Source organism: Carcharhinus amblyrhynchos, chromosome 7 (assembly GCF_965287045.1).
Source record: "Carcharhinus amblyrhynchos chromosome 7, sCarAmb.v2.hapA, whole genome shotgun sequence".
Taxonomy (NCBI): Eukaryota; Metazoa; Chordata; class Chondrichthyes; order Carcharhiniformes; family Carcharhinidae; genus Carcharhinus; species Carcharhinus amblyrhynchos.
The window spans coordinates 102,364,652-102,389,412 of NC_137330.1; the positions used below are offsets into that span (position 1 = coordinate 102,364,652).

General features: G+C 43.2%; 1 protein-coding gene across 11 annotated transcripts in view; it reads left to right on the forward strand.

Annotated features, from left to right (window-relative positions):
• sobpa (sine oculis binding protein homolog (Drosophila) a) overlaps nt 1-24,761 on the forward strand; it is a 327,837-nt gene that overhangs the window by 133,009 nt on the left and 170,067 nt on the right. For all 11 annotated transcript variants that reach the window (XR_013887035.1, XM_080192849.1, XM_080192848.1 and 8 more), the window contains one exon: nt 9,722-9,910. Coding sequence is in view for 10 of the 11 variants with exons in the window: in XM_080192849.1 (XP_080048975.1) it covers nt 9,722-9,910 (189 nt within the window). In the remaining variant the exon portion in view is untranslated. The remainder of the gene's footprint in view (nt 1-9,721; nt 9,911-24,761) is intronic.

Consider the following 24,761-nt stretch of genomic DNA (forward strand, 5'->3'; position numbering starts at 1 on the left):
ACCACTTACATCCCTCTATTCTCCATTTGTTCACATGTCTATCAAGTTAAGTTTTAAACGTGGCTAACGTGCCTGCCTCAACCACCTCACATGGCAGTGCATTCCAAGCCCCCACCACCCTCTGTGTAAAAAAAAAACTTGCCCTGCACATCTCCATTGAACATTTCCCCCCTTATCTTGAACTTGTGCCCCTTTAATTGTCATTTCTGCTCTGGGAAAAAGCTTCCAACTGTTCACCCTATCTGTACCTCTCATAACTTTATAAACTTCTGTCAGGTCGCCCCTCATCTCTGTCTTTCCAGTAGAATAATCCCAGTTTATTCAATCTCTCTTCATAGCTAATACCCTCCATACCAGGCAACACCCTGGTAAACCTTTTCTGTACTCTCTCCAAAGCCCCCACATGTAGTGAGGTGACCAGGATTGGACACAGTATTTCAAATATGGCCTAACCAGCATTTTATACAACTGCAACATAAGTTGCGAGCGTTTATACTCAGTGTCCTGTCCGATGAAGGCAAGCATGCCATATGCTTTCTTTTCCACCTGCGCTGCCACTTTTATGGATCTGTGAACCTGTACTCTCAGATCTCTTTGTGTATCTACGCTCCTGATAGTTCTGCCATTTATTTGATAACTCCCACCTGAATTGGTTGTATCAAAGTGCATCACCTCACATTTGTCTGGATTAAGTTCCAACTATCATTTCTCCGCCCAATTTTCCAGCCTATCTATATCCTGCTGATAATCTATATCCTCTATATCCTATATCTATACCCTCTGATAATCTTCATCACTATCCGCAACTCTGCCAATCTGAGTATCACCTGCAAACTTGCTATTCAGATCAGCTACATTTTCTTCCAAATCATTTATATACTACAAACAGCAAAAGTGCCACAGATAGACTTACTTTAATACTGCAATGAAGTTACTGTGACAATCCACTAGTTGCCACGCTCCAGCACCTGTTCGGGTAGAATCATAGAATCCTCCAGTGCCGAAGGAGGCCATTTGGACCATCAAGACTATCCCCTGGACCCCATGTATGTACCCTAGCTAGTCCCCCTGGCACAGAGGGAGAACTTAGCATAGCCAATTCACCTAACCCACATATCTTTGGACTGTGGGAGGAAACTGGAGCACCCAGAGGAAACCCATGCAGATATGGGGAGAATGTGCAGCCTCTGCACAGACGGTGACCCAAGGTGGGAATTGAACTTTGGTCCCTGGCACTGTGAAGCAGCAATGCTAACCACTGCGCCACCGTGCCAACTGTCATCTTGCAACTCTAATATCTCATCGTTTAAATGGGAAAATTATGGCAAAGCACAAGTCCAAAGTATTTAAATTATCTGTGAAAACTGGCATTAAATTGAAGCCATTCTGTGGCAAAAATTAGAAGCGCAGACTGAATATCTACAAAGCCGATTCTATTGCTCTTGTACAAAACTCCAACATGTGAATGACTTCCTGAAACTGTTTATCCTGCATCAACTGCTTCCTTCCTCTTCCAGCTTGGAAGGACAAAATCTGCAATTGTGCTGCTCATTGTTTTTAACCATTTGTCAAGGAGACTCAGTTCAACCACTCAGTTTTAATCTTCAGCTGAAGCCCTGCTGGTAGTAAATGTTGTGGTGCAGTGCTTTTCTGCAGCCTCTCTAATGGCTTCACATCTTCCTAAAATATGTTGCCCAGAATTGGACACATTGGACACATTGGGCGGGAGTTTACAGCCTTGCCCGACCAGAGATCGGAAAATCCTGCCCAAGGTTAACGGATGTTTCCATTTTCTGCCCCTGGCCCATTCCGAATCCGTGGCTGGCAGGGTTGTAGAATTACGGCGATTATCCTTTAGTGCCCAAAAATCTATCAATCTCAGCCTAAATATACTCAAATACTGAACCCCTGGAATAGCTGATTCCAAAGATTGAAAATGTGCTGGATGAAGAAATTCAATCTCCCCTCAGTATTAAGTGGATAACGCCTTATCCATGGCTCATGATAACTAGCTCTAAACGCTCCAGCTGAGGAAAGCATTCTCCCCATTAAGGCCCTGAAGACTTTTGATTGTTTCATAATCACCCCTCATTCCTGTAAACTTCACAGAATGTACCTGAATCTGTTTGAAATGAAACACCAGATGTGATTGGTTTAAAGCAAGCCACAAAAACTCATGGGTAAGTAAGTGGAGTTATTAGCTTCCGATCTATACTGTCAGCTGTAGATTAGCACTCATTACTTCTTCAGTGAGAATATCATAATATCATAAAAGCATAATGTGCTCATCAGTCGTTCAGAGCACATTGATTGCCAACATCTGTCACTGCTATTTACTTGTCCCCTTTCTATTCCCCAGGGCTCAGGAAGGTTCCAGGCCCAATCACTGGTCTGCACTCAGTTAGGTGCTGCAGTTGACCATGGTAGCTCCCAGAGAAAGCTCCCACTTCAGATTGCGAGGGGTTTCCAGTCCCCTGCTGGAATTGCATGTGTATGCAGGGTGGTTGAAGACAGATTCTACTCACCTGTGATGCTCCTGTAGTCAAATAGATTCAGTCGAATAGACCGGAGTGATTCTGTCTGATTGCCTGTGGCAAAAGACCCCACATTAATTAGTCAACATGTTCAGGAGAAGGGCAGAAAGTTGGCGAAGTAATGGTCTGGCTTTTGCTGGAATGGGACTTTTCATGGTGTACGCTGTTAATTCGATTCTCCTCCTCTCACCCCTAAACTCTCACGTTAGTCAAGGTTTCAGCTGATAATGGTACAGCGAGGGTAACAAGGTAGCTGGGGCCTTGGTGAACAATGAGATCCACAGTCTCTCATCTGTTTTTTATTCATTCGGGAGGCACTGCTGGTTGGCCAGCATTTATTGTCCAACCCTAGTTGCCCTTGAGAAGGTGATGGTGAGCTGCCTTCTTGAATTGCTGCAGTCCACGTGCTGTGAATTGACCCACAATACCGTTAGGGGAGGGAATTCCAGGATTTTGACCCAGTGCCTGTGAAGGAATGGTGATATATTTCTGGATAGCGAGTAGCTTGGAGGGAACTTGCAGTTGGTGGTGTTCCCATGTATTTGCTGCCCTTATCCTTCTGATGGAAGTGGTCGTGGGTTTGGAAGGTGCTGTCTGAGGATCTTTGGTGAATTGCTATTTTGTAGATAGTACACACTCCTGCTGAGCACTGGTGAAACAATGAGATTGAAGGGAAAGATTCAGAGGAATGGCTAAAAGAAAGTGAATGTCTTGTAAAAATGACTTGCATGAAGGGATTGTTGCCCTCGCTGCACCATTATCAACTGACACCTTCACTAACATGTGGCACCGCATATTTGAGTTTACGGGTGAGAGGAGGAGAATCAAATTAACAGTGTACACCATGAAAAGTCCCACTCCAGCAAAAGCCAGACCATTACTTCACCAACTTTCTGCCCTTCTCCTGAACATGTTGACTAATTAATGTGGGGTTTTTTGGGAAGGGACGGTCACCAGATTTGCCAATGAAACTGTTGTGAGATATTCAGCTGCTTTCGAACTTTGTTACCTTTAAGTGACCAGATGAAAAATTTCAGTTTTTAAATCGTCCTTTATTACTTCAACCGCAACAAGGGATCTGATACGCCAGCTGGTGGCTCAGCCAAAATCCCTGAATAAAGCATTACACAGACGGTTATACTTTCAGGTTTGGTTACAAGTAACTAGTATATACCAATCAGAAATTTATGTTTGTTCAGAAGTTATCTATATCAACTCACAACTAACAGTGTTACTTAAGGTGTAACATGTAAGGTGTAACACATGTTGGCCAGTTACAACTTGTGAACATCTACCTACTTGTAATATCACCAAGCACTTATTTCTCTCGATTTATCTATTATCTTCCCGACATGATTATGTTAGCCATATGTCTAACCAGTGATATGTTAACTCCTCATATTCATTGTCTTTTGTCAGAACAGACACTGACGAGCTGCAGTTGTGCATTATTCAATGGTTTTGTGTGTTGGTTGTGTGACTGAAGCCTCCCGTGTAACTGGGACTTTTATGGTTATTGACACTTATCTGGGTCTGCTTTAATCAGGACCTATGGTTTCCTCATGGTTTTCCCTGTGGGACTGAGTTTAGCAGCTTACAGCTTTTGTGATTTTTTTTAAAGTAATGTGATTATTAACCCTTTCAACACAAAGTTAGATCAGAAAGTAAGTTGTGAAGGAGACATAAGATCTGCAGAGGAGTGTGTTTAATAATAAAATTTATTTACATGGATGTAATTTAGGTTTTCACCCATTATGAGCATGGCTGGCGTGGGCGGTGAAAAGAGGAAATTGCGATCTCACTGGTGAGATTCATGGTTTTTGGGTTTCACCAGACCTTGAGTCTCTACACTGACTTCACAGACTGAGTGTGTGGACTCCAGATCACCACAGTACTATACTTTGATTTCCAAATGGCATTCAATAAGGTGCCATGTAAAAGCTAAGAGCTCTTGGAATTGGGGGATGATATGTTGGGCAGTATGTGACACAGTGGTTAGCACTACTGCCTCATAGCGCATGGACCCAGGTTCAATTCTAGCCTCAGGTCACTGTATGTGTGGAGTTTGCACATTCTCCCTGTGTCTGCATGGGTTTCTTCTGGTTTCCTCCCACAGTCCAGAGATGTGCGGTTAGGTTGATTGGCTATGGTATATTGACCATGAGGGATTAGCAGGGTAAATGTACTGGGTTACAGGAATAGGGCCTGGGGGGATTGTGGTCAGTATTGACTTGATGGGCTGAATGGCCTTCTTCTGGACTATAAGGATTCTATGATTCTATATTCAAGAGGATTGACCATATGATATTGGAGCAGAATTAGGCCATTCATTGTCTACTCTGCCATTCAGTCATGGCTGATAAGTTTCTCAAACCCATTCTCCTGCTTTCACCTCGTAACCCTTGATACCTTTACCAATCAAGAACCTATCTATCTCTGTCTAAATTGGACTCAATGAACAGGCTTCCACAGCCTTCTGTGGCAATGAATTCAATAGATTCACCACCCTCTGGTTGAAGAAGTTCCTCCTCAACTCAGTTCTAAAGAGTCGTCCCTTCACTCTGAGACTGTGCCATTAGGTCTTAGTCTCCCCTACTAATGGAAACATCTCCCCCAGATCCAGAGTCTTCAGATGCTTCTCATACCTTAAATTTTGCTCTTTTGGGATCATTCTCATGAACCTCCTCTGGACCAAGGCCTTCCTTACATACGGGGCCCAAAATTGCTTGCAATATTCTAAATCTGGTCTCCCCAGAGCCTTATAAAGCCTCAGCAGTACATGCCTGTGGCTTTTGTATTCTCATCCATTGGTTAAAGGAAGCAAAGATTAGGTTTAAATGAGGCTTTTTCAAGTTGGCAGGCTGTGACTAGTGAAATGCCGCTGGCATCAGTGTTGGGCTATTTCAATCTATATTCATGTTATAACATGCTACTGTGCAGAGGAACCTGAGGGTCCTTGTGCATGAATTGCACAAACTCAATCTGTAGGTGCAGCAGGTGACCAAGAAGGTGAATGGAATGTTGGCCTTAATCGCGAGGGGGATAGAATATAAAAGCAGGGAGGTCTTGCTGCAACAAGGCACTGGTGAGGCCGCAACTGGTGTACTGTGTGCAGTTTTGGTCCCCTTATTTGCGAAAGGACATATTGGCCTTGGAGGGAGTACAGAGAAGGCTCACCAGGTTGATACCGGAGATGAGGGGATTAGTTTATGAGAGATTGAGTAGATTAGAACATAAGACCATAAGAAATAGGAGCTGGAGTAGGCCATCTAGCCCTTTGAGCCTGCCCCGCCAATCAATAAGATCATGGCTGATCTAAAGTGGATCAACTCCACTTTCCCGCTTTCTCCCCATAACCCTTAATTCCCCTGTCTATCAGAGTAGATTGGGCCTGTATTCATTGGAGTTTAGAAGGCTGAGGGGTGATCTTATAGACATATAAGATAATGAAGGGGCTAGATAGGGTAGAGGCAGAGAGATTCTTTCCACTTAGAAAGGAAACAAGAACTAGAGGACACAGCCTCAAAATAAGGGGGGTCAGTTTAGAACAGAGTTGAGGAGGAACTTCTTCTCTCAGAGGGTAATGAATCTCTGAAATTCTCTGCCCATTGAAGCAGTGGAAGCTACTTTTTTAAATATGTTTAAGTCACAGGTAGGTAGATTTCTGATCGATAAGGGAATTAAGGGTTATGGGGAGCAGGTGGGTTAGTTGAACTGAACCACTTTTAGATCAGCCATGACCTTATTGAGTGGTGGGGCAGGCTCAAAGGGCTAGATGGCCTACTCCTGCTCCTATTTCTTATGTTCATGAATTAGATGAAGAGGCAGGGTGAAATGTATCTAAATTTGTTGATGAAACACAGCTTGTGGGAATATAAGAAGTGAGGAAGACAGTGAGACTGCAAAGAATATTGCACAGCATTTTCTGGCTGTCTCCCTGGTGCCATGGGTCCCCTGGCAACGGAGGATATGAACAACAGGAAACTCCATTGATAGCAGCAGGACGAGAAGCATAAGCCGCGGGGAGTGGGTGTGTGGAAATATCATCTGTAGACAGCTTCAATAAGTGGACAACAAGGTTGCAGATGATGGGGAACTGTATAGTTATTCACTTCAGTCAAAAGAATAGAAAAGCAGAATACTTTTTAAAAGGTGCGAAATTTGTAAATGTTGATGCTGAGGGAGACTTGGGTGCACTCATACAAGAAATGAAACACATTAACATGAAGGTACAACAAACTATTAAGAAGCTAAATGGCATGTTGGCCTTTGTTGAAAGAGGATTGCAGTACAAGAGTAAAGAGGTCTTGCTCCAGTGTGCAAGGCTTTGGTGAGCAAGCACGGAGGGTACTATGAAATTTTGGCCTCCGATGCAAATATAGCCTTCCTTAAATATGGAGTCAATACAGTGAACGTTCAGTAGATTGGTTCCTGATATAAGAGTATTACCCTACAATGAGAGGCTGTGCTGAGTTGAAACAAATCGGAGGTGATCTCGATGAAACTTCCAAGGTAAGGAAGGGCTCCGCACGTTAGGTACGAAGAAGTTGTTTTCCCTGGCTGAGGAATCTGGAACAAGGGAACACCCACCGTTTGAGGATAAGGGTTAAGTCCCGCATCACCCTGAACAAGATTACCATTCCTTTAGTGTTTTTGGGTCAAAATTCTGGAACTTCCTAACAGTAGTTGTATCACAATATGTGGACTGCAACAGTTCAAGAAGGTGGAAGGGGGCAATTAGGGTTGGGCAATAAATTGTGGTGTTATCAAGACTCATTCGAATAGTGAATAAATATACTGCTATGTACCAAGAGGTGAGGTGACTGGCTTTCCCATGTTGTGTGCCATCAATTTAATATCAGCAGATCTCTCCATCCAAAATTTCTGCACTGCAGTGGATATATCGATATTATTGGTGTGTGACTGTTAGCTGACCCTGAATGCTGTTAGGTTTTCCGTGCAGGGTTACTGGGGTCAGTTGGCTCTGTTTGATGGATGGCTGCTTTGTGATGCAGAATGCTGCCAACAGCATGGATTCAATTCCCGTACCTTCTGAGGTTATTTGTGAAGACCCTGCCTTCTCAACCTTGCTCCTTGTCTGGGGTGTGGTGATCCTCAGGTTAAATCTTCACAAGTCACTGACTTTGGTCATCTGGGACTATGGTGACTTTACCTTTACCTCTATTGTTATAACACTGCATCATTAAGAGGCACCACAACACAGTTGGTTATTTCAACAGTCTTGATTTTTTTTTAGATGAAAAATAAAGATGCTGGCTTGCTGTTTGCTCGCTTAATATTTTCTGAGATTCTGGAACTCATTCTGATAACAAGAATTGTTGAATCTGTAATACTACAGGGAAAAAGAGAAAGAAATTGCAAATATTGGCTGTTATATCACAACCTCGGGATGCCCTATGCACATTGCAGCATTAAGGGGAGGCATTGGTACAGTGGTATTGCTACTTGACTTGTAATCAAGGGACCCAGGTTAATGCTCTGGGGACCCAGGTTCAAATCTCACCATGGCAGATTGTGAAACTTGAATTCTGGAATTAAAAGTTTAATGATGACCATGAAACCATTGTTGATTGTTTTAAAAAACCCCCTGGTTCATTAATGTCCTTTAGAGAAGGAAATCTACTAGCCTTAGCTGGTCTGGCCAAATGTGACTCCAGAGCCACAGCAATGTGGTTGATTCTTAAGGGCAATCATGAATGGGCAATAAATGCTGACCCAGCCAGTAATGTCCATGTCCCATGACGAATAAAAAGAAGAAAAGTACTTTAAAATTAGAGCCATTTTTCTAATCTAGGGAACAATGAAGAGAGACTGACTCACTGCTCTATACATTTGTTATTCAACACTCCAACACTTATGGGATTCATATTTTGACCCTCAGAATTTAATTTGAATTTTAAAGGTTCATTCGTTTTTGCCACATTAGTCTGTAAGAAGGAATTATTAAAGCAAGAGTGTCAAAAGTAACTTTTCCATTGCATATTCCCAGCACTCCACAATTTTGTTTGCAGACTGGGTGAGTTCAGTTACAGAAAGCTCTTGAACGTTTCTTCATCAAGATAGAAAGCGTAACTGATTTATTATATTACTCAATCTGCATATTAATAGATAAAATGAGAATCTAAAAAAGATGATTGAGTCGAGCTCCGCATAATGGTTGGGCTCTGGCACAATGCTCGGTAATGTTACTTTAAAGGAAAACTGAAACTCTGACAAAGGGTTATCTCAAGTAAAAACTTCGGCTCTCTCTCAACGGATGCTATCAGGCCTGCTGAGATTTTCCAACATTCTTCTGCTTTTGTTTCAGATTCCAGCATCCGTAGTATTTTGCTTTTATCTGATAAACTTGTGTTTGTTAACTTGTGGCATAGTTTAGCATTTAGTTTAGTAGGTCGTGATGGCCGAGTGGAATTCTCACTAGACTATGAATCCAGAAACTCAGATAATGTTCTGGGGACCTGGATTCAAATCCTGCCACGGCAGCTGGTGGAATTTAAATTCAATTAAAAAAATATATACCTGGAATTAAGAATCTTATGATGACCATGAAACTATTGCTGATTGTTGAAAAACCCATCTGGTTCACTGATATCCTCTAGGAAAGGAAGTCTGCCTTCTTTACCTGGTCTGGCCTGCATGTGACTCCAGAGCCACAGCAATGTAGTTGACTTTTATATGCCCTCTGAAATGGTCTAGTAAGCCACTCAGTTCAAGGGTAATTAGAGATGGGCAACAAATGCTGGCCCAATCAGTGACGCCCACATCCCATGAATGAATAAAAAGAGTATTTGTGCCCTGCTATAACGAGTGCCTGAAACACTCACTTATACTTGGTTCCAGACAGTGCTGCACTGAGAGAAGGGAATACTTGGAAGCAGTAGTATTTACTGATGCCATCCTTCTCTTACAGTTCCCAGTAATTTCAGCTATTGAATTAAAATAATATAAAACTGAGTGAAGACTAAGAGGTCATTTATCAATTCAAATGTCCTATAATAAAACACTCAGTAAAATTATTCTGTCAAATAAAATCTAAGCTGCTGGTGGAGCAGCTGACTAGTTCCATAGAGGCAACTTCAGTTGAAATTCACAGTTGATAATTGGTCCTTGAACATGTTATAAATGTTTAATAATGGTTTTTTATTTTCCTTCCATGTTATTTGTAGAAAACTCCTTGCCAAAACTAAAATTATCTGAAGACAGTGTTATTACTTCGCCATCGAACTCCAATTCAAGCTTTCCAGGAATGACTGCAGGAAACGGGCTCTCGGAAACACCAGCTGGATCAAAGGATCATGGGAATGTCCCCATCATTGTACCATTGATCCCACCACCCATGCTGAAACCACCAACAGGTAAGGGTCTTAATTATACCTGTACAGAGGGGAGATGAGAAAACACTGAACCAAGATGTGGAGATGCCAGTGTTGGACAGGGGTGGACGAGATGAGAGATCACACGACATCAGGTATATTTGAAATCACAAGCATTCAGAGCACTGCTCCTTCGTCAAGTGAAGTGACTTCACCTTTTGAAAGAGCTGTGCTCTGAAAGCTTGTGATTTCAAATAAACCTGGTGGACTATAACTTGGCGTCGTGCGACACTGAACCAGGTTCTAGATGTGCTGTTAGGGTTTGTTGTAAGAGAGACACTGATTGCTGTGCAACATACGCAGCTTTATAGTGAAATATTACAACATGGTCAGGTGTATCCATATATGTATTTGATGCGGATGATTTGGTAGCAAAGATGATTTTTCTTTTAAATTTGGAACTCTTATTAAGAGAAATGGTCAACAATATTGCTACATGCAGGACTTTGGGGTCTGGTTGTCAATCGCCCCCTTACCCCACCACTGCCCTCCAGATTGCCTTTAGGGCTCCAAAAATAGAGACAAATCCACAACATGCTGCTACAAGCAATCTGAGAGGAAACATCAGTTGGGCCATTTCTTTAAAATTGTGTATTTTCAAAAAAAAGTCTTTGAAACAATAAATCTTTGAAACATAACTCCCACACTCCAAAGATGTGCGGGTTTGGTTGATTGGCCATGCTAAGAAATTGCTCCTTAGTGTCCAGGGATGCATAGGTTAGAGGGATTAGTGGGTATAATATGTAGGGATATGGGGGTAGGGCCTGAGTGGGATTGTGTTTGGTGCAGACTTGATGGGCCGAAGGACCTCCTTCTGCACAGTAGAGTTCTATGATTCTATGAATATGGTCATTTTGAATACAAATATCTGCAATAGAGCTGTTTGAGTCAAAATTTACCTGGTTGGATCATGAAGAGTCTAATTGTCTTCTGAATGGCTTGAGAAGGTGAGAACCACAGGTGTGGACACATTGGGAGTTCAGTGGCAGCTATCTGGGGCAGGGTGGCAAGAGGCAGGTGTTCATGCGGTGGCACCTCCAGGAATGTGTCCGACTTCAGTTGGTAACACTACCCCAAGGGATAGGTGCATGTTTGTGCACAGCTTTTAACTTTGAAGGCTAATTTTGGAAATTAATGAACACAGACAGCAGCACTAAGAAAATGTCAGCCAATGGATCGAGAGCAGCAGTGGATGTGGCATTCATTGCTTCTCCCTCCCCACTCTCCCAATGCACATTGACCCAACCATTCCCTTCCCCACCCCAAATCCCACAACCACCCCTCAGTTGTTGGCAGCTGTGAACTTTGAAAAGCAGGTAAGTATGTGGGAGGTGTGGGGGAGGACAGGATTTTCTTGTTATGTGAATGAGCTCAAATGGATCTCACTGTCTCTTTGTTGTGTGAAGACTGTACAAGTATCGGGAATTGGATTGATTTATAATAAACTGTTTCTCAATCCTGATAGCCCACCCACGAATGCTGCAGGTGGAGGGTCTTGGAGAGGACACAGACAGACACACATTCACGTGCATGCGTGCACTCACAAGCTCACACACACATGCACATACACACACAGACACACATATATACACAGACACATAGACACGTGTGCACATGGTGTCAAGCGATTAGCTTATCCAGGTTTATCCACAAGGAAGCTGATAATGTTAGCTGATATGTCGTACATCTCCTGCATCTTGAAGGGTTTGTAGAGGAGATGAGGGCAGAACTATTTTTAAATAGCTTTGTGTTTATTTTTCAATTCAGAAGGCTGGTGCACAAAATTGTCCCACCTGACAGGGTGATCACTAATGGATGTGATTACAGTTTCTAACCACTGTTGCACAAGCATTTAACCAAGGTTTTAGAACAGGATGCGCTCTCTTAAGTAGATCTGATGATTACTTGGAAATTGCAAGAAACTAAGGCAATCTCCAGGTAACACTAGCTAGAAATAAAGCAATTGAGATATCGTGGAAAAAAATATAAATTCAGTATCAATATGAAATGTGACATAAGGGAGCACTCCAGAAAATGATGGGAATCTGTGCCATCTGCAGGATTTCCAGTCTAGAGTTGTAGTCAACAAGGATGGGAAATGTTTTGGCAGCAAAGATAAAAGATCTCTTCTGGACTGAGATGGTCAGCTTGTTTCAGCACCTGAGAGTGATGGGCTGGGCATGATGAGAAACCTTTCCTTCATTTTAAGTATAGGATCAAATGGGACAGCTATCAGCATGGTAAAGAAGTAAGAGAGAATGGATTGAAATGGCAGTAGTGGGAAGATGCACTTTATGCTCTACCCTGATGTATACTGTGCTGATGTGGGTATGCCGGCGTTGGACTGGCGTAAACACAGTAAAAAGTCTGACAACACCAGGTTTTAGTCCAACCAATTTATTTGATAATACTCACAAGCTTTCGAGGTTTCCCTCTTCGTCAGGTGAGTGGAGAGTTCTGGCCTCAGACAGAGCATATAAAGCACAGCCATACCTCTCTCTGGTAATTGTCTGAGGCTGACCCAGATGATGGATATTAGCCTGAAATGAGCCTCCAGCCACATATCACTTCTTCACCAAGACCACATATTTCCACTTTTTATATGCTCTGTCTGAGGCCAGAACTCTCCATTCACCTGACGAAGAGGGAAACCTCGAAAGCTTGTGAGTATTATCAAATAAATCGGTTGGACTAAAACCTGGTGTTGTCAGACTTTTTACTGTGTATACTGTGCTACCAGCTGTGTCTGCTTTGGCTTACTACCAGCACTTTATCAGTAGATCAAGGTTAACATCCAGCACTGGATGAGCAGAACTTCTCTCCAACAAAATGTTGTCTTCATGTCCTGCTGCAGATTCAGTTTCTGAGCCACCACCGCCATACCTCTCTCTGGTAATTGTCTGAGGCTGACCCAGATGATGGATATTAGCCTGAAATGAGCCTCCAGCCACATATCACTTCTTCACCAAGACTACATATTTCCACTTTTTCATACCACCCAACTTGTCTCTGCCTCGCCTCATGTGCTTACACTTCCATCATATCTTTGTTGCCCTGAGACTTGATTATTCAATTTTTTTATTCATTTGTGGGACATGGGCATTGCTGGCTGGCGAGCATTTATTGTCCATTGCTAAATGCCCTTGGAGGGCAGTTGAGAGTCAACCACATTGCTGCGGCTCTGGATTCACATGTAGGCCAGACTATGTAATGATGGCAGATTTCCTTTCCTAAAGGACATTAGTGAACCAGATGGGTTTTTCCGACAATCGACAATGGTTTCATGATCATCAGTAGATCTTTAATTCCAGATTTATTGAATTCAAATTCTACCATCTGCTGTGGTGGGATTCGAACGCAGATCCCCAGAACATTAGCTGAGTTTCTGGATTCATAGTCTAGCAATAATGCCACTAGGCCATCACCTCCCCGTAATGCTCACTGTACCGGCCTCCCATCTTCCAGTTAAAATAAACCTGAGTTCATCCAAAACTCAACTTCCCATTGCTATGATCCCTGAATTAAAATAACCAAATTGACTAAATTAAGAAATTACCAACAAGATTTCACTCTTTGTGCTTCAACGTAAATCAGAATTCATGTCAATGAAACATGAATTAAGTGGCAAATTACAGTCAATACAAACTGTAAATTATTTATGGAACAGCAAAGACTATTTCATGAGATTACAAGCATTCGCATCACTTCCCACACAAATGTAGCACCATGTGCAATTTCGCAGTCTTTCTGACTCAATCAAGTATGTCAAGACCTCTCACTTTTCTCACCCAATAGATTGGGACCTCGAATCACCTCAGACTTTTGTATCTTTTTCCTGATAGAAGATAGTGGAAGAGCGTATGTCCAGGGTGCATGGTGTAATAAGTCTTCAGAGGCAGAAGTCCCTTCACCAAAATCCCTTTATTTACAAACTCTAACAGCAGTACACAGAGTCTATCTCCAGGGGTGTCACTCCCGGTTAAGTACAAGGCAAAGACTTCCTGATTGGCCATCAATTGGATCCTTACTCAGGGAGTTCATACTCCAATAGGTCAACCCAAATGGCCTGAGTGAAGTCATTACACATGGGGGTCCTTAATTATGCTGGCTGCTTTTCCGAGGCAGCGGGAAGTGTAGACAGAGTGACTGGATGGGAGGCTGATTTGGACTAGGCTTCGTTCACAACCCTTTGTAGTTTCTTGAGGTCTTGGTAAAAGCAGGAACCATACCAAGCTGCTACACAACCAGAAAGAATGCTTTCTGTGGTGCATCTATAAACGTCAGTAGAATCGTAGCGGACATGCCAAATTTCCTTAGTCTCCTGAGAAAGTAGAAGCATTGATGGGCTTTCTTAACTGTTGCATTGGTGTGGAGGGAGGTCATTGGTGATCTGGACAACTAGAAACTTGAAACTCTCACTGTTGATGTAGACAGGACCATGTTCTCCACTATGGTTCCTGAAGTTGATGATTTATCTCCTTCATTTTACTGACATTAGGGGAGAAATTATCGTCGTTGCACCAATTCACCAGATTCTCTGTCTCTTCTGTACTCATCTCAAAATTGTTTGAGACCCGATCCACTATGGTGGTGTCATCAGCAAACTCGAAAATGGATTTGGAGGGCAATTTGGCCACACAGTCGTAGATGTATAAGGACTATAGTAAGGGGCTAAAGACACAGATTTGCAGGGCATCGATGTTGAGGATGTTTGCGGAGGAGGTGTTTTTGCCTATTCTTACTGATTGTGGTCAGTGGGTTAGGAAGTTCAGGATTAAGTCGCAGAGGGAAGAGTGGAGCCCTAGGCCTAGGAGTTTAGAGATGGGTTTTGTAGGAATAATGATGTTGAAAGCTGAACTGTAGTCAATTATTAGGAATCTGACATAAGTGTCTCCATTATGCAGATGTTCCAGGGTTAAGTGTACGGCCAGAGAGATGGCAGCTGCTGTAGACCTGTTGCAGTGATAGGTGAAACATAGTGGTTCCTGCAATAGGGGTGCCGCTCCTTTGAAATTTCCTGAAGACTGTCCTGCAGAACTTCCTTAGTTAAGTTCATGATACTTTTGATGGCACAGGTTCACCAGAGACTCCTTTAGCTGACTCCTTTAATAAACCCAGTTAAATAATTTGGTTTGCTCTGGCAAAACTGAAGCATAGCAGTGGATTGTCTAATTCATAGTGCCCACTCTAATTCTGTCTTCAGCTATCTGTTCCTTTTCACTGTTACATGCACAGCTCATCGTAAATGTGCCATTTTTGTTCTTCCCCCATTGCAGCAACCTTATTCCTGGGCACCTGCGTTCTCTTTATTACCGTCCTTCCTATTGGAAGTTCTTCAAGGTCAGGTGCTGCCAGTTCACATAAACCGGTGTTTCTTATTATTCAAGAAAATGTCAAAAGAGCTTGACAGCAGCATCATCAAACAAGATCTCTCAAATGGAAATATTAGGACAGATGACTAAAAGAACATAAGAACATAAGAAATAGGAGCAGGAGTAGGCCATCTAGCCCTTCGAGCCTGCCCCGCCATTCAATAAGATCATGGCTGATCTGTCGTGGCTCGGTTCCACATTCCCGCCCTCTCCCCATAACCCTTAATCCCCTCTCTTATCAAGAACCCATCAACCCGCGTCTTAAAAATATTTAGCGAGGTAGCCTCCAGCACTTCAACGGGCAGAGAATTCTAGAGATTCACCACCCTTTGAGTGAAGAAGTTCCTCCTCAACTCCGTTCTAAACTGCCCCCCCTTTATCTTGAGGCTGTGCCCCCTAGTCCTACTGTCCTTTCTGAGCGGGAAGAGTCTCTCCACCTCTATCCTATCCATCCCATTCATCATCTTATACGTCTCAATGAGATCTCCCCTCATTCTTCTAAACTCTAATGAGTACAAGCCTAGTTTATTCAGCCTCTCCTCATAGTTCAACCCCCTCAACTCCGGCATCAGCCTAGTAAACCTCCTCTGCACTCCCTCCAAGGCCAAAATATCCTTGCGTAAGTACGGCGCCCAAAACTGCACACAGTACTCCAGCTGCGGCCTCACCAATGCCCTATACAGCCGCAGCAAGACCTCCCTACTTTTATATTCAATCCCCCTCGCTATGAAGGCCAGCATCCCATTAGCCTTCCTGACCACCTGCTGCACCTGCAAGCTGGGTTTTTGCGACTCATGCACAAGGACCCCAAGGTCCCTCTGCACCGTCGCCTGCAGCAGTTTTTCGCCACGTAAGTAATAATCCTTCCTACCATTATTCCTACCAAAGTGGACCACCTCGCACTTGCCAACATTAAATTCCATTCGCTAATTCCTGGCCCATTCGCCCAGCCTATCTGGATCCTTCTGTAGACTCTCCACACCCTCCGCACAATTTGCCTTTCCTCCAATCTTGGTGTCATCAGCAAATTTCGACACCCTACACTTGGTTCCCTCCAGATCATAGCTTGTTCAAAGAAATAGTTTTGAGTAACCGTCTTAAAGGAGAAGAGGAGAGGCAGGGGTGGCTATTGCAGAGTTCAGGGCCTAAGCAGCTGAAAGCACGGCTGTCAGTGGTGGAACATTTAAAATCAGGGATGCATAGGAAGCTAGAATTGGAGGACTGCAGATATTTCTGAGGTTTAAAGCGCTAGAAGAAACCATAGAGCTAAGGAGGGCCATGGTGAAGGGAATTTTTAAAACCAAAGCATTACTCAATGGGGAGCTGATGTCAATCAGCAAGCACATGGGGGGTTGGTGAATGGGACTTGGTGTGAGTTAGGATGCAGTACAAAGACCTGGATGCAGTACTGTAAGGGACATTTGTAATTTTTTTCAGAAGTTTGTGCAACCTGGAATTGCTTTTAAAAAAATTCAGAAAGACTTAAGAGTTTGCATCAGTTGTGAAGAGATGGATTGTAATTTTACCATGTTAAAGGTGCCAAATGAATGCACATTGTTGTTGTAAGTTCCTACAGATTGGAGGGGAGCCAATGTAACCCCACTATTTAAAAAAGGAGGTAGAGAGAAAACAGAAAATTATAGACCAGTCAACCTGACATTGTTAGTGGAAATTTTCTAGAGTCCATTTTCAAAGGTTTTATGCCAGAGCACTTGGTAAACAGTAGTAAAGTCAGACAATCAGCATGGATTTACAAAAGAAAAATCATGCTTGACAAATGTATTAGAATTCTTTGAGGATGTAATTAGAAAGGTTGATGAAGGGGAATCAGTGGATGTGATTTATTTACACTTTCAGAAGGCTTTTGACTAAGTCCCATGTAAGGGATTAGCGTGTAAAATTAAAGGGTATGGGTTTGGAAGTAGCGTATTGAGATGGATAAAAAACTGGTTGGTAGACAGGAAACAAAGAGTAGGAATAAATGAGTATTTTCCAAATAGTAGGCCATGACTAGTGGGGTACCATAAGGATTGGTGCTAGGACGCCAGTTATTAACAATATATATCAATGATTTAGATGAGAGAACTAAATGTAATACCTCCAAATATGCAGATTAAGAAGGGGGAACTGAGGAGGATGCAAAGATCCTTCAGTCTGGTTTGGATAAGCTGACTGAGTGGGCAGATGTAGGCAGATGCAGTATAATGTTGATAAATGTGAGGTTATTCACTTTGATAGCAAAAACTGGAAGGCAGATTATTATCTGGTTATAAATCAAGAGAGAACATAGAACATTACACCGCAGTACAGGCCCTTCGGCCCTTGATGTTGCGCTGACCAGTGGAACCAATCTAATGACCCTCTAACCTAAACTATTCCAATGTTATCCATATGCCTATCCACTGACCATTTGAACGCCCTTAAAGTTGGCGAGTCCACAACTGCTGCAGGCAGGGCATTCCACGACCTTACTACCCTCTGAGTAAAGAACCTACCTCTGACATCCGACCTATAATTACCACCCCTTAACTTAAATCTATGTCCCCTTGTGTTAGTCATCACCATCCGAGGTGAAAGGCTCTCACTGTCCACCCTATCCAATCCTTTGATCATCTTGTATGCCTCAATCAGGTCACCTCGTAACCTTCTTCTCTCCAATGAAAATAACTTCAAGTCCCTCAGCCTTTCCTCATAAGACCTTCTCACCATACCAGGCAACATCCTGGTAAACCTCCTCTGCACCCTTTCCAATGTCTCCACATCTTTCTTATAATGCGGCGACCGGAACTGTACGCAATACTCCAAGTGCGGCCGCACCAGAGTTTTATACAGTTGTAACATGACCTCACGGCTCCGAAATTCAATCCCTCTACCAATAAAAGCTAACACATCATACGCCTTCTTAACAACCTTATCAACCTGGGTGCCAACTTTCAGGGAGCTATGCACATGTACCCCGAGATCGCTCTGCTCGTCAACACTACTAAGAGTCTTTCCATTAGCCCTATATTCTGTACTCCTGTTACTCTTACTAAAGTGAATCACCTCATACTTTTCCGTATTAAACTCCAGCTGCCACCTCTCGGCCCAGCTCTGCAGCTTATCTATGTCCCTCTGCAAACTGTAACATCCATCCTCACTGTCTACAACTCCTCCAACTTTGGTGTCGTCAGCAAATTTACTAATTCATCCTTCTACACCCTCATCTAGGTCATTTATAAAAATGACAAACAGCAGCGGCCCCAAAACAGATCCTTGAGGTACACCACTTGTAACTGAACTCCAGGTTGAATATCTCCCATCAACCACCACCCTCTGTCTTCTATCAGCTAGCCAATTCCTGATCCAAACTGCTAAATCACCCTCAATCCCATGCATCGGCATTTTCTGCAATAGCCTACCATGGGGAACCTTATCAAACGCTTTGCTAAAATCCATATACACCATGTCAACTGCCTTACCCGTATCCACCTCTTTTTAAAAACTCGATAAGGTTTGTGAGGCACGACCTACCCTTCACAAAACCGTGTTGACTATCCCTAATCAATTTATTTCCCTCTAGATGAGTATAAATCCTATCCCTTATAATTCTTTCCAAAACTTTGCCCACAACAGAAGTAAGGCTCACTGGTCTATAATTCCCAGGATGGTCTCTACTCCCCTTCTTGAACAAGGGGACAACATTTGCAATCCTCCAGTCTTCTGGCACTATACCTGAAGCCAATGACGACATGAAGATCAAAGCCAAAGGCTCTGCAATCTCCTCCCTAGCCCCCCAGAGAATCCTAGGGTAAATCCCATCCGGTCCAGGGGACTTATCTATTTTCACACTCTCAAGAATTGCCAACACCGCCTCAATCCCGTCTAGTCTACTATCTGGTATCGCAGTATTCTCTTCGACTACACTGACTTTTTCCTGCGTGAATACTGACAAAAAATACTCATTCAGTGCCTCTCCTATCTCTTCAAGGATATTTTGGCCTTGAAGGGAGTGCAGAGGAGGTTTACTAGGCTGATACTGGAATTGAGGGGGTTGAACTATGAGGAGAGGCTGAATAAACTAGGCTTGTACTCGTTAGAGTTTAGAAGAATGAGGGGAGATCTCATTAAGACATATAAGATGATAAATGGGATGGATAGGATAGAGGTGGAGAGGCTCTTCCTGCTCAGAAAGGACAGTAGGACTAGAGGGCACAGCCTCAAGATAAGGGGGGGGGGTGCGGTTTAGAACGGAGTTGAGGAAGAACTTCTTCACTCAAAGGGTGGTGAATGTCTGGAATTCTCTGCCCGTTGAAGTGGTGGAGGCTGCCTCGCTAAATATATTTAAGACGCGGGTTGATAGGTTTTTGATAGGCAAGGGGATTAAGGGTTATGGGGAGAGGGCGGGAATGTGGAACTGAGCCACGACAGATCAGCCATGATCTTATTGAATGGCGGGGCAGGCTCGAGGGGCTAGATCACCTACTCCTGCTCCTATTTCTTATGTTCTGGTGCTAGAACAAAAAATATAAATTGCACTAATATATACTTGACAGGAAATTGCCTGTTTAAGAACGTGTTCAAGGTTGAAATCTCGCTGTTGGATTTGGTTGACTCATAAGAACATAAGAAATAGTAGCAGGAGTAGGCCATCTAGGCCTTCGAGCCTGCTCCGCTATTCAATAAGACCATGGCTGATCTGAAGTGGATCAGTTCCACTTTCCCGCTTTCTCCCCATAACCCTTAATTCCCTTGTCTGTCAAAAACAGATGGCCTACTCCTGCTCCTATTTCTTATGTTCAGGCTCCACGCACAACTTCCCACTGCTGTCTCTGACTGGCCCTAACCTTGCCCTAACCAATCTTTTATTCTTGACATACCTGTAGAAAGCTTTAGGATTTTCCTTGATCCTATCCGCCAGAGTCTTCTTAACTCTCTCTTTAGCTCCTTCCTGGCTAATTTATAACTCTCCAGTGCCCTAACTGAGCCTTCCCGTCTCATCTTTACATAAGCCTCCTTCCTCTTCACCAGAGATTCAACTTCCTTAGTACACCACGATTCCCTCGCTCGACCACTTCCTCCCTGCCTGACAGGTACATATTTATCAAGGACTCGCAGTAGCTGCTCCTTGAATAAACTCCACATTTCAGATGTCCCCAGCCCCTGCAATTTCCTACTCCACCCTATGTATCCTAAATCTCGCCTAATCACCTCATAATTACCTTTCCCTCAGCTATAACTTCTGCCCTTCGCTATATGCCTATCCCTTTCCATCAGTAAGGTAAATGTAACCGAATTGTAGTCACTATCACCAAAGTGCTCACCTACCTTCAAGTCTAACACCTGGTCTGGTTCGTTACCCAGTACCAAATCCAATGTAGCCTCACCTCTTGTTGGCCTATCTACATACTGTGTCATGAAACCTTCCTGCACACATTGGACAAAAACTGACCCCTCTAACGTGCTTGAACTATAGCTTTTCCAATCGATATTTGTAAAGTTAAAGTCCCCCATAACAACTACCCTGTTACTTTCACACCTATCCAGGATCATCTTTGCAATCCTTTCCTCTACATCTCTGGAACTTTTTGGAGGCCTATAAAAAAACTCCCAACAGTGTGATCTCTCCTTTCCTGTTTCTAATCTCAGTCCATACTACCTCAATAGACAGGTCCACATCAAGCGTCCTTTCTGCCACCGTAATACTGTCCTTGACTAACAATGCCACGCCTCCCCCTCTCCTACCACCTTCTCTGCTCTGATTGAAACACCTGAACCCCGAAACCTGCAACAACCATTCCTGTCCCTGCTCTATCCGTGTCTCTGAAATGGCCACAACATCAAAGTCCCAGGCACCAATCCAGGCTGCAAGTTCGTCCACCTTATTGTGTATGCTCCTCGCATTAAAGTATACGCACTTCAAACCACCCTCCCGCCTGCCAATACACTGCTGTGACCTAGAAACCTTATCCATGACCTCCCTATTCTCATCCTCCTGTACATTAGAGCTACAATTCAGGTTCCCATCCCCCCTCTGAATCAGTTTAAACCCCCCTGAATAGCATTGGCAAATTTTCCCCCCAAAAGGAGCATGGGCAATGAGACCTGGGTGTTTTTGTACACCAGTTCCTGAAGATAAGCATGCAGGTGCAACAGGCAGTAAAGAAGGCAAATGTTATGTTGGCCTTCATAGTGAGAAGATTCAAATACAGGAGCAAGGAAGTCATGCTGCAACCCCAGTCCAACACCGGCATCTCCATATCATGCTGCAATTATACAAGCTCATGTTGAGGCCACACCAAGAAAGTTGTGCGCAGTTTTGGTCTCTTTATCTGAGGAAAGGTGTTCTTGTTACAGAGAAATTGCAGCAAAAAATTACTAGAGTGATTCCTGTGATGGTGGGACTGACATATGAGGAGGGATTGAGTCAGTTAGGATTATATTTGCTGAATTCAGGAGAATGAAAGGGGTCTCATAGAAACCTATGAAATTCATTCAGAACTAGACAGGGTAGATGCAGGAAGAATGTTCCCGATGGTGGGGGTCCCCAGAACCAGGAGTAATAATCTAAGGATAAGGGCTAAACCTTTTAGGACTGAGATGAGGAAAGATTTCTTCATCCAGAGCGTGGTGAGTCTGTGGAATTCAATACCACAGAAAGCAGTTCAGGCCAAAACATTGTATGTTTCAAGGAAGAGTTAGATATAGTTCTTGGGGTGAAGGGGATCAAAGAGAAAGGAGAGGGGGAGGCGGGATCAGAGTTGGATGAACAACCATGATCATAATGAATGAAGGAAATGTTTGAAGGGCTGAAAGGGATTCATGAAGGGGAAGTCGTGTTTAACGAATTTACTGGATTTTTATGAAGATGTGACTAGTGCGGTAGACAGAGGGGAACCGGTGGATGTGGTGTTTTTAGATTTCCAGAAGGCGTTTGATAAGGTGCCTCACAAAACGTTGCTGCAGAAGGTTAGGGTAGGTGTTAGCGTGGATTGAGGATTGGTTATCTAACAGGAAGCAGAGAGTTGGAATCAGTGGGTGCTTTTCTGGTTGGCAGTTGGTGACTAGTGGAGTGCCGCAGGGATCGGTGCTGGGGCCTCAACTGTTTACCATATACACAGACGATCTGGAGGAGGGGGCTGAGTGTAGGGTAACAAAATTTGCTGATGACACGAAGATGAGTGGAAAAGCAAATTGCGTGGAGGACGTGGAAAGTCTGCAGAGAGATCTGGATAGGCTGAGTGAGTGGGCGAGGACCTGGCAAATGGAGTATATCGTTAGCAAATGTGAGTTTATCCACTTTGGTAGAAATAATAGTAGGAAGGAATATTATTTAAAGGGTGAAAAGTTGCAGCATGCTACGGTGCAGAGGGACCTGGGTGGGGGTCCTTGTGCACGAATTGCAAAAACTCAGTCTGCAGGTGCAGCAGGTGATCAAGAAGGCGAATGGAATGTTGGCCTTTATCTTGAGGGGGATAGAATATAAAAGCAGGGAGGTCTTGCTGCAACTGTGCAAGGCACTGGTGAAGCTGCAACTGGAATACTGTGTGCAGTTTTGGTCCCTTTATTTGCGTAAGGATATATTGACCTTGGAGTGAGTACAGAGAAGGTTCACCAGGCTGATACCGGAGATGAGGGGGTTAGCTTATGAGAAGAGATTAAATAGGGCCTGTACTTGTTGAAATTTAGAAGGCTGTGGGGGGATCTTATAGATAATGAAGGGGCTAAATAGGGTAGAAGTTGAGAGATTCTTTCTGCTCAGAAAGGAAACCAGAACTAGAGGGCACAGCCTCAAAGTAAGGTGGGGAGGGGAGCCGCAGTTTAGAACAGAGTTGAGAAGGAACTTCTGCACTCAAAGGGTGGTGAATCTGTGGAATTCTCTGCCTATTGAAGTAGTGGAGGCTACCTTGCAGAATATGTTTAAGTCACGGGCAGATCGATTTCTGATAGACAAGGGAACTAAGGGTTATGGGGAGAAGGCGGGAAAGTGGAACTGATCCACTTCAGATCAGCCATGATCTTGTTGAATGGTGGGGCAGGCTTGAAGGGCTAGATGGCCTACTCCTGCTCCTTTTTCTTATGTCCTTATGAATGGCCTCTTCCGGCTCCTATTTTCTATGTTTCTAAATGTACATTGCATGGGAACTCTCCACTTGTAAATCCCTATTTCCTAGTGGGACAGTGGGAACCTCCTTTTGTAACACAAAACAAATCCAGATAAACGAGGTTTTAAATAATACATATGAAGACTACATATTTCATATACCAAACATAAACTGCTTATTACTTAGTGGGGAATAGCTGAATAATGAACAATGCTGCCCGGTGTGGGAAAAACACCAGGGAGTTTTGAAAAGCAGATAATTGCATTTTATGCTGAACCTTCAGATGCATTGCTGTATTTGTGAATTGCGTGTCAGGACACATTTTATTCAGAAGGAAATGCAAGCATATTGAGTTGCTCTGTTAATGCAGTAGAATTCAGTAATAAATACCCTGCAAGAGGTTTAGGTGGCAGTTGTATTTGATTGCTTGTGGGGCATTCTGTAAATTGTGTTATAAAATGCTGCTCATTAGACTAGACTAATGCCGGTTGTCGCTAATATGCTGACGACTGTATGTCTATCAACAAAACATTTAAAACCTTTCAGTTTCTGTCAAATTTTGTTGTTTTCAAACCCTCAATGACTTACTGAAAGCCCATGCCTTCCAGAATGATAAAATTCATTATGTGATTTACACAAACTACTGGTATTTCCATAATTGATGATGAATGATTTATAAAGTATTAGATCATGTTTATGATATAATTTTGGATCAAATGTTAAGATGTGTTATGGTATGGTCTGCAAACTGAAGTGTAATCCTGTCCACAGTAATCTCAAAACAATTTTTTATTTGCTTCTCCAAAAAAAAACCCCATGTAGAGTCACTAATAGGCTTCGAGTAGGGTGAGGAATGCTACAAGGGGCAAATTGTGTCATTACTATATAACATTAACACAATTAGTCCTTAGGCTAGTTACTTCAGATTTAATCAGTAGTCAGGGACAGGAGGGTATGGCTATGAACGAGATAGATATGGGGATCCAAAAGGTAGCAATCCAGGGGTCTTTTTCCTTGCACTGGTCCAACAATTTTGATGCCCTATTAGGTTATGTGAACAAGAGCAGGGACTGGAGGGAAATAAACTGGCCACAGTAATATGGTACAGTGAGCCATTCAAGTGGGGGCAGTAAAAAGGAATATAGTTCTAGTAGGGGTTGTATAGTTAGGGGGTAGATAGTGCTCTCTACAGCCATGAGTTCTGAAGGCTGTGTTGCTTGCCAGGTGAGAGGGTGAAGGCTATCAATAGGGGGCCTCTTCTCCAAAATCACTGATGATCATCTTGGTGATAAAAGCCACTGCAACTTGACATTGAGAGATCCTCTGGAGCTATACTAGCTGTGTTAACAAATTGTAGAGAGAAGACACTGGATCAAT